This window comes from Misgurnus anguillicaudatus, chromosome 1 (assembly GCF_027580225.2).
Source record: "Misgurnus anguillicaudatus chromosome 1, ASM2758022v2, whole genome shotgun sequence".
Taxonomy (NCBI): Eukaryota; Metazoa; Chordata; class Actinopteri; order Cypriniformes; family Cobitidae; genus Misgurnus; species Misgurnus anguillicaudatus.
This window is the reverse complement of record NC_073337.2, coordinates 12,403,127-12,415,776: the sequence shown is the minus strand read 5'-3', so window position 1 is coordinate 12,415,776 and position 12,650 is coordinate 12,403,127. Positions and strand designations below refer to the sequence as shown.

At 37.5% G+C, this 12,650-nt stretch overlaps 1 protein-coding gene across 7 annotated transcripts in view; it reads left to right on the top strand.

The window, feature by feature from the left end:
- Positions 1-12,650, top strand: part of celsr1a (cadherin EGF LAG seven-pass G-type receptor 1a) — a 124,633-nt gene that overhangs the window by 70,748 nt on the left and 41,235 nt on the right. For 5 of the 7 annotated variants that reach the window (XM_055189651.2, XM_055189650.2, XM_055189648.2 and 2 more), the window contains exons 5-6: positions 892-980; positions 7,163-7,243. In XM_055189651.2, the coding sequence (XP_055045626.2) occupies positions 892-980; positions 7,163-7,243 (170 nt within the window). The remainder of the gene's footprint in view (positions 1-891; positions 981-7,162; positions 7,244-12,650) is intronic. The other 2 variants (XM_055189653.2, XM_055189654.2) reach the window with 1 other exon arrangement.

The window sequence follows — 12,650 nt, the reverse complement described above, 5'->3', positions numbered from 1 at the left end:
CATAATAATATCCCTGAGGAATAGTAATAGTGATGCCTTGCATAAATGCAAGCACCACTAATTATAAATAATAATAATAAGTATGAGCAATAGTAATAGTGATGCCTTGCATAAATGCAAGCACCACTAATAAGTATGAGCAATAGTAATAGTGATGCTTTGCATAAATGCAAGCACCACTAATAATAATATCCCTGAGGAATAGTAATAGTGATGCCTTGCATAAATGCAAGCACCACTAATAATAATATCCCTGAGGAATAGTAATAGTGATGCTTTGCATAAATGCAAGCACCACTAATAATAAGTATGAGCAATAGTAATAGTGATGCCTTGCATAAATGCAAGCACCACTAATAATAAAAATAATAATAATAAGTATGAGCAATAGTAATAGTGATGCCTTGCATAAATGCAAGCACCACTAATAAAACTGCGTTATCTTTTGGAACCAAACTTTCATATGTTAAAAATAAATGAATGCTTTCGGTTGGTGTGAAAAGACAATTGTTCACTAACCAGGCCACAATATTTGGTTACTGTTTACTGGTGCTTTATGAATACCTGTCTCTGCCTTTGGTAAATATTCCTCTAAACCCAATGTAAATTTCTGCTCCCCAGCCCTCTGAATGACCTCCATTGATAAGACATAAGGATTTCTAAACATGATTGATAGTCGTTGTGTGGGCAGCTTTGTATTGCAGGCACTAAGTGATTTTATATTGGACCAGAATGGTTTCAAAGGCACAAAGACAATTTATATAAGAAATGACTTTATTACATGCCAAACACACTTTTCGAGTTATATCCATTGTAAGGGTGTGATTAAAAATCGGATTAAACTCATTTATAGTTTATAATGTGCTTAATGAACTTGTCTTTCATTTTTAGGAGAGGCTAAAACAACTGTGGCACCTTTTGTATTGGGCGGAGTCAGCGATGGCCAGTGGCATTCGGTCCAACTTCACTACTACAATAGAGTAAGACATTGTCCCGTTTGGGAATTCCTAAAGTTTCTTACTTATTCCAGTTTTTCTCACTGCAGTGAGTGTCTAAGTTTGAAGGACAGGATATTTGACTCACATTACACTCAACTAGAGCTCTTTTCACAAACATCCACACCCAAAGGCGACAACGTGTTTGCACGAGATTGCATAAGTCAAAATGCACTTACTAGCATGTTTCTGCAAACTTTGCGAACTAAAAATTAAGGGAGTTTATCGAGCGGCGTCATGTGACGGCCACGGAAAGACAATCTGCTAACTGGAGGCCACAGGATTCCAGTAAACCTTTCGAATAACCTCATACACTTTACTAACAAAAGCCGCAGTCGTCTTTATTTCTGTCTTGTGATTCTCAGCTCTTCCAAGCCCAGAACACAAGAAATTGAATATACCATTGTGACGTGCCAAGTGCCTTCCTGCTTGTGAGAGACTTCAACTTGAGTTTCATAAACCGGCTTTAAACATTTTTTTATGTGTATTCTTCAAGCATATCTTTGTACTCGTATAAAGTGAGCTTGGAGCGGTTATTGATGATGGCAACAATGAAGTCTCGTATTTCAGGGGAGTTAACGAGTCTGTTTTAATACTGCGCAATGAAGATAAATGCGTAAACTGAGTAATACATCTCAGACTAGATCAACATGTCGGATCTTTGGGGGATCTTTCTTAACATAGCACAAGATTGAATATTTCCCACTTTTATAGCTCAGTGGTACAGATTTGTGTTAGCAGCACAAAAGGTTTTGGGTTCGAACCCAGGGAAAACACATACTGATCAAAAATGTATACCCCAACATAATTATAACAAGTCTTACTGGGTTCACACCAGCCGCGCCTGAGGCGTCAAATTCGCGTCTACTGCGTCTAGTTTGGGGCTTGAACATTTTGAGTTTACTCGCTTCATTCGCGCGTGAAAACCATGGATGAAATTCTAGTCATCGAGACATTCACGAGGAAATTTGGTCATGGGAGGGGCTTCTGCGACTCCGCTCACTTCCTGCTATCACGTCACTACTAGAGAAAGCTTCTTATTGGTTAACATGGTGCGTTTTTCGGCCAAAGTTCACATTTTTCAACTCACGCGTTTGCAGCTGCAATTCTCAATTTGCGCCACTCGCGCAAACTAGACGGAATCGGTTCTACCGTGCTAAACGCCTCATTCGCGCCGTGAGACCTAAAGACGAGTGTCAACGCGTCTTTACATTGACTCAACATTGAAATCACTTGCGCTTGATGCCTCTACCGCGGCTGGTCTGAACGCAGCATAAAAGGGAACATATTATGAAAATCTGAGTTTTTCCATGTTTAAGTGCTATAATTGGGTCCCCAGTGCTTGTATCAACCTAGAAAATGTGAAAAAGATCAACCCAGTAACTTAGTTTTGGTAAACCATTCTCTTCAAGCATGTGAAAAAATAGGTAATTGAAATTGGGCTCCCCTTGTGATGTCAGAAGGGGATAATACCGCCCTTAATATGCACTATTAAACCACAGCACTGCTATTATTTAGTTCAGATATCAGCTCATTTGCATTTAAAGGACACATTTTTGTTCACACCTACAAAGTGTCAACTTTTAACATGCTATGATACATTATCTATATGGTATTTTGAGCTAAAACTTCACATACGTACTCTGGGGACACCAAATATTTATTTGACATCTTAAAAAAGTCTTGTAAAAACTGTCCTTTAAACAAGCAAATACCACTTAGAAAGTGTTGAAATACGTGTATTTTTAAGGAAATTTTGTGACTTTGCTTTTTTATGTTGTTGTGATTGAGAGGATGATAGTATGAAGGCACAATTTCTTGCAACTGGCCACCGATTGCTATTATTGGTGAAATAAACAAGCACAAATTTACAAGGTGCTAAATAAACAGTTCATACTTGTATGAACTATAAAAAGGGGGCAGAAAGGGGGTGTCAGAGACCACCAGCCAAGTGTGAGTCTTCACGCACGTCTGTGTCAGAACCGGTCCACCTGCTCCACCTCAGCATACACGCACACACACAACCATACTGTACAAGTAACAGGCAGGCTGGAAACACAACAAGTGTGTGACAGCGCACAGCTGTCATTGACTGTGAGCTGTGATTTATGATAGCACAGTGAATTGTTCAAACGCACACACACTCTGGCACGAGACCCAGTTCGTATGAGAAAACCAACAGCTGAAAGAGCAAAGTAAGAAGTTATATAGTTATATACATTCCTTCACAACTAGTTAACGCTTATCTTGATCCTATCACCTTTCACACATCATCAGATAGGCTTGTAAAGATTTTGAATTTGGATAGCAATATTATTAATCATGTGTTATTTTTTGTTCCCAAGTCCCCGTTAAAGTCTCCCTGAAATTTTAATTAAATTTTTTTTCTCAACCAGAATCAGAATAAAGCATTCAACAAACCCGTGGTATAACTCGGAATAACAAACCTGCAAATGTCGCGACTGGCCAATCAGAATCAAGCATTCCAACAAGCCGTGTAATAAGTAAGGAATAATTGACGACGGGCCGTTGAATGATTCGAAAAATAATGCACACCCGAGGTGGCGATGCGGCCGTTACACCTTGGGTGTGCATTATTTTTTAATAATTCAACAGTCCGGAATCAAATATCTGATATATTTAAAGGGATTCATCCGATTTTTGTACTTAAATCGCAATTTCTTCTGAGTCTCATCCAACGGCTCTTTTGTTTGTTCCAAAACGTCATTTTAAAACTGGCAATGGAGGCTTGAGCCCTTGATAGCATTCTAATGCAGTTATTAATGAAGTTATTAGAAAGGAACTAATTGCACACCTCAGAACGTTCATCAGCCAATCAGATTCAAGCATTCAACGGACCCGTAGTATAATTTGCATTATTATAATACACCGCACTCATGGGGTCATAGAGTTACCTTTAAATGACTGTGAAATGTAGCCTGCTATGATCTTCTTGTCAATGGTTTACTAACTTCTGAACTTATTAGTAACTTTTTCTGCAAAATGTACAATATTGTTTTAGTAGACGATGGTTAACGGTCATTCCCACTGTTGTTTTCCTTGTAGCACTGTTCAGAATGCAATGTGAACTTTTCATGAAAATTCATGAGACATTTCATAGAAGCATTTGTATTCACATAATACGTTTAATATACACCGAGTATGCTATTTTCATTTTGGAGGTTATTGAGACAGTTCTTTTGCTAAGAAGTTTTTATGATTGCCATGACTGGCATTTTTCATTGTTCTCAATAAAGAAAGGAGAGGACATTTTGAAAATTCCTTAAATTCTTGGTTTCTCAAAAACTCGATTTGAAATTTGATCAAGACGCATTTATTAGCATAGAAATTTTCCATAAGAAGACAAAGAAGATCTTTGGGAAAGAATGTCGGTAGAATAATAGGACAGATGTATTGCTCATTCTTGTGTTTATTTTATTAATAAATGTTTGCGCAGTGTGTTTAGGTATCACAAAGGGTGCTGCAAATGCTAGGAAGCCTCAGTTCTCATAGACTTTGTTTTGGAGTTGTTGTGTTGCCACACACTGCAGTTCTCACAGCTAATTTTAGACCTTTCGGTTTTTCTGCAGCTTAGTTCTAAACTCCAGCATTAGTACTCATTACATGATGATTATATATCCCAGACACTCATTTAAATTCCCAGACATCCCTATATAACTAGAACTTTTCCATATGGTATATTTCTGACGAACAGAAAAATATAGGGATATGAACATACTAGTGTGTTCTTGTGCCATTAATTCTTGTTAAAGGAATTTTTCTTAAAAGAAAAATCCAGATAATTTACTCACCACCATGTCATCCAAAATGTTGATGTCTTTCTTTGTTCAGTTGAGAAGAAATTATGCTTTTTGAGGAAAACATTGCAGGATTTTTCTCATTTTAATGGACTCCAACGGACACCAACACTTAACACGTAACAGTTTTTTTCAACAGAGTTTCAAAGGACTATAAATGATCCCAAACGAGGCATAAAGGTCTTATCTAGCGAAACGATTGTCATTTTTGACAAGAAAAATAACAAATATGCACTTTTAAACCACAACTTTTCGTCTAGGTCCGGTCCAGCGCAACCTAACGTAAATGCGTAGTGGCATAGGGAGATCACGTGTTACATATATAAAACGCACATTTGCGGACCATTTTAAACAATAAACTGACACAAAGACATTAATTAGTATCATTCCACATACTACAACGTCGGAACGGTCCTCTTTCAACACACTTGTAAACACTGGGGCGGAGTTTCGCATTCGTCCTCTGTGACCTCTTGACGTCATGACGTATAGCGTGAGGTCACACTGACGCTTTCAGGACAGAAGGAAGACGAGAAATTGTGGTTTAAAAGTGTATATTTGTTATTTTTATTGTCAAAAATGACAATCGTTTCGCTAGATAAGACCCTTATGCCTCGTTTGGGATCGTTTAGAGTCCTCTCAAACTCCATTGAAGAAAATTGTTACGTGTTGAGTTAAGTGTTAAGTGTTGATGTCCATTAAAGTCCATTAAAATGAGAAAAATCCTGCAATGTTTTCCTCAAAAAACAAAATTTTTTCTCGACTGAACAAAGAAAAACATCAACATTTTGGATGACATGGTGGTGAGTAAATTATCTGAATTTTTCTTTTAAGAAAATGGACTATTCTTTTAAAATGAAAAGGCTTCATAAACACTCTGCAAGATAGAATGTAATAGATATTTAAGTACATGTGTGTATGTACACTGTAAAAAAATTTTAACTGTCTTTTTAACTTTTATTTTTTTATCTTGACCATTAATGAGTTTCTGTGTATTATAAAATAAAGTTGAAATAAGTTACGCTAATTTAATTTTATAAGTAAAAGCAACTTATCACTAGTCAAGATACAAAAATAATGTTAAAATGACTTGTAAATCCAAGTTGATTATAGTTAAAGGAACAGTATGTAAGAAATGTATATAAATTAATCATAAAATGGCCCTGATATGTCACTAGACATTAAGAAATCATTTTCATTTCAAATACTTATATCACTGACAACAGTGGTCTGGCCAGGATATTGTCATTTAAAAAGTGGAGTTGCAGCCCTCAACTGATATTTATGTTGTCATGTTGTGTATTGGCCACCAGTTGTGTGATTGCAATACCAGTTTTAGCCACAAGTTTTGTGATTGCAGTACCAGTTTTGGCCACAATCCTGCATACTGTTCCTATAAAATTTGAGCGCAACTTTTTTTTACAGTGTATGAAACCAGAAAATAAATAATTATGTACTGCAAAACATATAAAAATATTCAGTGATTTCCTAATTTTACTTTTTAAAACGGTCCTTAACTTGCATATACAAACAATATAACACAAGTTATTTGAGTTAGTACGCGCTTAAAAATAATGGTGCTTCACGGTGCCATAGAAGAAATTTTTTTGGCTGTATGGTTCCACAAAAAATCTTTAACATCCGGATAACCTTTCTGTTGAGCAAAAGGGTTTTTGTATTGAAAAATTTATTTTTAGATTATTAAAAGGTATGAAAGAAATGGTACTTCTAAGAACCTTTCACTAAATGGTTCTTTAAGTAACCAAAAATCTTTATTTTTGTGTGTTCAGTTGTGGTGAATTAAATAATCATTAGTAATTAGTAAAACTTAAATTTGCAATAGCATGCTTTCATACAGTATTTCATAACTTATTGTGGTAGTTTCCCGGACAGGGATTATCTAAAGCCAGGACTAGGCCTTAGTTTAATTAGTTTTAACAAACATACCTTAATAAAAACATTACTTGTGTGCATTTTGAGGTAAACAAAGGGCACTGATGTATTTTAAGATATGTCAGTGCAAGTTGTTTTCAGTTTGGACAGCTCTTAAATTTATTTTAGTCTAGGACTAGTCTAATCCCTGTCTTGGAAACCGCCCTATAGACAACTACAGTGTTTCGCTTCTCGAGTTGTTTTGAGAATAATCTCACAATCGACCTTTTATTAGAACAAAGTCATAAGAGACTATATTATGAGAATAACGTCGCGCACAATACTCAATACTGAATTCGCTGTTAAATGTTTACGTTGTTTTGGGACTGAGTTTACTAGTACTGCTACTTCTCTGGGGTAAAGGAAAAGTAGCAGCTTACTTTCTAATCGTCACTTTTTCTCCCGTGGTCTACGCAGGACAGCCTGCACCTGCTGGACTCCAGTGGGGTGCTGCGCGTCCCTCTCTATACGGCCTGGCTGGAGCTCACTCATAAGGAGGTACTGTATCCAGTGGCCTAGCGTAGCTACCGGTGGCGGTTCCTACTATCCTTCCGGCCTCAGGGTCCGCATTTACAAAGCGTCTCACAGTCCCTTCTTGATCACTTCTGTTTTACGTTTAGAGAGACAAAGGGCAACACCGGCAGGAGGTGAATCAATTCCAATCAGCCCCTGTAGTTTGAGAAGCTTTGTGAATACAGGCCCAGAGCTTCTTTTTGACTTCAGCATCTTGTCTTTGTGTCCAGGGCGTGCACTACTAGGGAATCTTACAAATAAAACCTTGTTCAAATTCTTGGTCCACTACTTAAGATTGACACTGAATACATTTTGTAATATGAATAACTAGCCAGTAGGCCAAATTATTGTATTTGAACTTTAATGAACAGTAGACATCAAACAATGATCGTCCTAGGCTGGACATAAGAAAGGTCACGGTTATGGTGCTTTTCTATTTCATAGTACCCCACGGTTTGGTTTGGTTTGGTTTGGGTCGGGTCAGCTTACTTTTTGGGGATTTTCCACTGGGTGCAGTACGTAGTACACAATACTTTTTTTAGTACCACCTCGGTTGGGGTTCCAAGCGACCCGAGCTGATACCAAAACGTGACGTGAAAACACCGTTGATCACTGATTGGTCTGAGAGAATCGTCACTACCAGCGTCATCGCTATAATGTAAAAGATTAGCTTTACCTTCATGCTAGCTTGCGCAGTCTCGAGCAAACATGTTGTCATCTGTGCTTTGCTGTAAGTTCCCAAACTTCCTTTTGGCGATGAAGAACATCCACAGGTTGAGAATCAGGAACATCATAACAGTTTTTTTCCAGACTTGCAGTTTGTGGTGGCATATTTGCGACTCTCACATTCGCATATATGCTTAAAGGTGCAGTGTGTAATTTTTAGAAGAATCTCTTGACAGAAATGCAAAAGAATATACAAAACTATATTGTCAAGGGTGTATAAAGACCTTTCATAATGAACCGTTATGTTTTTATTACGTTAAAATGAGACGTTTTATCTCCATACCGAGGGTCCCCTTACATGGAAGCTGCCATTTTGTGCCGCCATGTTTCTACAGATCCCTTAACGGACAAACTTTTTTATTAAGTTGTCTCCGATAATGACATGTTTACTACCATACAAGCTACCGTAGCTTCTCACTTAGCCATTTGTTGCAATTGGCAAACTTCACCACTAGATTCCGCTAAAATTTACACATTGCACCTTTAAATGCAACTTAAATGAGGCTCAGCGGAGCGCGTCCACTTGCGCCACAGGTGTTTGTACAGAAACGGACCCGACCTGACCCAAACCAAACCATGGGGTACTATGCAATGGAACAGCACCATTAGAGAGTCAACTGATTCAAACCAAAAGCTTTATGACTGATTGATTGAAAAAAGTGCCATTTTGGTCGAGCTGTGTCACCAATGAATATGGCAGTATAAGGTTTAGTTTGAATTGTGGAGTAATGCAGATTTTGTGGTGTACTGAGGTCATTTCAAGGTGAAAATAATATAGGGAAGTATGAGCTTTACATCCTGGCTAATTTGGGTGTTTTTAAACCTTGGTATGTCATTTATCATTCATCTATGAAGGACTAAACTGGAGTAAAGCCACTTCCGTTTCCATCTTTTTGGTTAAAAAAAGCTTGTTGGTTTGTGTGCAGAACTAAAGAGTTTGTAGAGGTATTAATATTTATGTTGAGAGTAAAGGCTAGTACATGTGTGGTAAAAGGTTTTCCTACACATTTAGCTTGTTTTTACAAACAGTAATGAGTTTTAAAGCTTTCCTAGCTCGGTAGGTGGAGCATGGCGTTGGCAACAACAAGTTTATGGGCCCAGTTCTCAGGTAATGCCCATAAATAAGCTTGCTTTGCACCTGCCAAATGCATGCATGTAAATTATTGTCCGTGGCAATCCACAACGTCACAGATGCTGACTTGCTGGTATTTCTCTCTTTAAACATTTACAGTTTTCATAGAAGTTGCTTGCCATATTAAATTCTTAACTCTACTCTGCTCCCACTATGTCACCAGATGTGTTTTTATGCCTTTGGTTAGTTTAAATAGGTCCCAGTTGATGATTGTGTCATTATGCAGAGCATCTTTGCCTGTCCGTGCAATGGTATTTGGTGAAAATGTAAAGAGAGACAAAAACTTGAATGGACGAAATGCATAAAAGGTGGCTTCTTGGCAAACAGGATTAATGTACATTGTTGATATCTTACATTTTTACCATCGTTGGTCTCTTTTTATTTTTGGTAGCAGGGTTTATTAATATCTGCTGTTATATTGCATTTGCACTTCATATGGAAACTCAGCATGTCTCCACCACACGTAAAGGCTGTTTGTGAATACTCCATGGGGGAAATGGGATGAGCGAGGATGTGAGATGAGTAAGTGAGAGCATCACACCCTATAAAGGAAGGAAAGATGACCTCATGACTCCCTGCAATGAGGAGCTGGTGACTCTAATACACAGCAATTGTAAATGCATTCGGAAAAATCTCTGTAAATGCATTTGGAAAGATTTCATTACTGCAATTCAGCCACAACAACTCTCATAACACATTTTAGAAAGCTAAAATCTGTTTGGTCTTGATGTAACCTGATGCTGCTGTTGCAGAGCAAGTATGAAAACTTGCAACTGCTACTACACAAATGCTCAGCGAGCATGCAAATAATGCTGCTGCAATGTTGGGCACAATATCCCATCTGCAAATCTAGACAGGTGGCGCTGGGGGTGGAGGTGGGTGATTGTTAAAGCTCTTGGTGCATGCTGTACCATGCAGCTTTACAGCACATTAGGCAAGGCAAGTTTTGCATTGGCTACAGGTTACCTTAAAAACCAATCAGTGTTGATGTGCAAGCTGATTGGCTGGCGGAAATTAAAATTAAAGCCTGTATGTGAAAGTAAGAGTGCCCAGGAGCAAAAACTACATGAAATTCAATCGCGTACAACTGCCATTGAAATGAATGGAAATGCTCATGGACCTCACATGCGTGTCTGATATATGTCTGATTAACAACTCACAAAGTAGCGAAACTTGTATTAGAGCAACGGTTTAAAGGGAATTTGTGTTATATTTACATTGGCACATTTACAGCACAAGTCATGCAATAACCCAGGACAAGTCGTGACAGAATAAGATGTCAATCCATTTCACTTTTCAAGGGTTGACTTTTCTGTACAGCAAGCATTTAAACAGTTTCCAAGTTATGCGGTGGCTTTGTTGTTTTCACAAATTAGATAATTGGTTGTCTGTATGAAAGGATTACTGGTGAGTTAATGTAAAGACGATGATATCCTTGTCAAGAGAAATTATCCAGACTGACTCGGCTGTGGATTTGGCAAGCCTGCATACTGCTTTCATACAGGCCTTGCTAAAAGTTCAATCCTTTAGCTTAAGAACAGAACGTCATGAACCTATCTACTAATCTTGCTGTCATGTCAGATTTTGAAGAAGTTTGGGCACTTTTGTACAGCTCGGTACAGTTCACTTATGAGGGGTACTTATCACTTATCCACTGTGGTATTTTTTCTAGTACCAGCTTGGTTGAGGTTTTAAGCGAGCCATACTATTGTGATGTGTAAACACTGCAGATCACTGATTGGTCAGAGCGAATCATCACTACCAGTGTCATCGCTAAATGCAAGATTAGCTTACCATCGAGCAAATCCAGTGATGTCGTCATCTGCAAGGTTTCAATAGTATTAAAGGAAAACACTACAGTTTTTTCAATATTTTACTATGTTCTTACCTCAACTTAGATGAATTAATACATACGTATCTTTTTCCAATGCGTGCACTTTTAATCTTTGTAGCGCTTTCTAGCGATTTGTGAATGTGTTAGCATTTAGCCTAGCCCCATTCATTCCTATGGCTCCAAACAAACGTTTTATTTTGTGCCACCATACTTACTCATGTAACAGTCTTTAAATAGAGAAAACATGGAAGTGTTTGGTGGCTTCTAAATTCATCCCTGGGAATGAATGGGGGAGCCATAGGAATGAATGGGGCTAGGCTAAATGCCAACACATGTATATGGAATTGTAAATTGTATTGTATTTAGTAGGTGTGTAACGGTACGTGTATTCGTACCGGACCGTTTCGGTACAGCGCTTTCGGCTGAATGCAATCTTTTGTGTGCGGAACATAGGTGGAACATAATATGTTGTGTGTGTTTCCACACGGACATATTAAGTGGCGGAAGTCTCCGCGTTCAGCGCAAGTCTTCTGTCAAACAAATAACATAATTCGGCCCGCAGAAAGATTTTTATTAACCTTGTATATTTGTTTGATTATTGATGTAAACGTTTACGCGGCCGCTTACGTGTCGCGGCTAAAAGCGCTTTTTAAACGCTTGTCAACGTGCTGTTTTTTTCTTTCAAAAGTGCTTGAGAGGTTGCACGTCTTTCGTTGCTACGCAATCATGAGACACGCTTGACAGAGAAAATAAGGGAATGCGTGATCAGATTTTTCATCTGCACCTCACGTCAATCATATCATTGTCACAATGCGATCAGTTTATCTGGTCGGGACAGAGAAAAGCTGTAACCCAGTCTTATTCAGCTGTTTCTCAGCTGCGGAGGGGTTATTTAGTTTAAGTCACAGCTTACATTGGGGACACAAGCAAAGATTAGGAGAAACGTGCAAAAGATAAAATATGGCTATGTATGCAACTCACTCATCTCAAAATGAGTGTATAATAAGTATATCATCATGTTGCTTGCTATGCAGTTACACAGAGCAGTAATATTATTTTTATACAGAGATGGTACATAACCAATTCAATACTGTGACTTAAAAAAATCCAAAATAAATCAAAACAGAAACTTTTTTTTTGTGGCAAAAATGTAGGCTAATAGTTCAGAAATGTATTCAGGAATTGAATTTGTTAGTTTAGTTAAAGATAAGGTTAAAAAAAATTTACCTACTTTTATAAAATAATGTAAAAAAAGTATGTTATTTAGTGGAGAACTTTGCAGCAGTATTTTATTATTTTATATATATTTTATTTATTATATTGTAATAAAAAGTGTTTAAAAAAGTGTAAACAAATTGTAAAAAAAAGTTTATAGTAATAAACAACCTGCAGTTTAATGTTTGTATTTTCCCCTTACTGTATCGAAAATGAACCGAACCGTGGCTTTAAACCGAGGTATGCACCGAACCCTGATTTTTGCGTACCGTTACACCCCTAGTATTTAGTATATTTTTCATAATGTATATTATTCTGCTTTATAATACAAGCATTTTCATTGTTCCATTTACAACTCTTCTTTTTTTATAGTAAAGAATTTTGTGTCATCTTCTATTCGTTGTTCATATAGCGTGATCATTGTGTTGACATTTGGCTACAAGTGAACTTCTGGTTAGGTCATGTCAGATGTGTCGAGATATGGT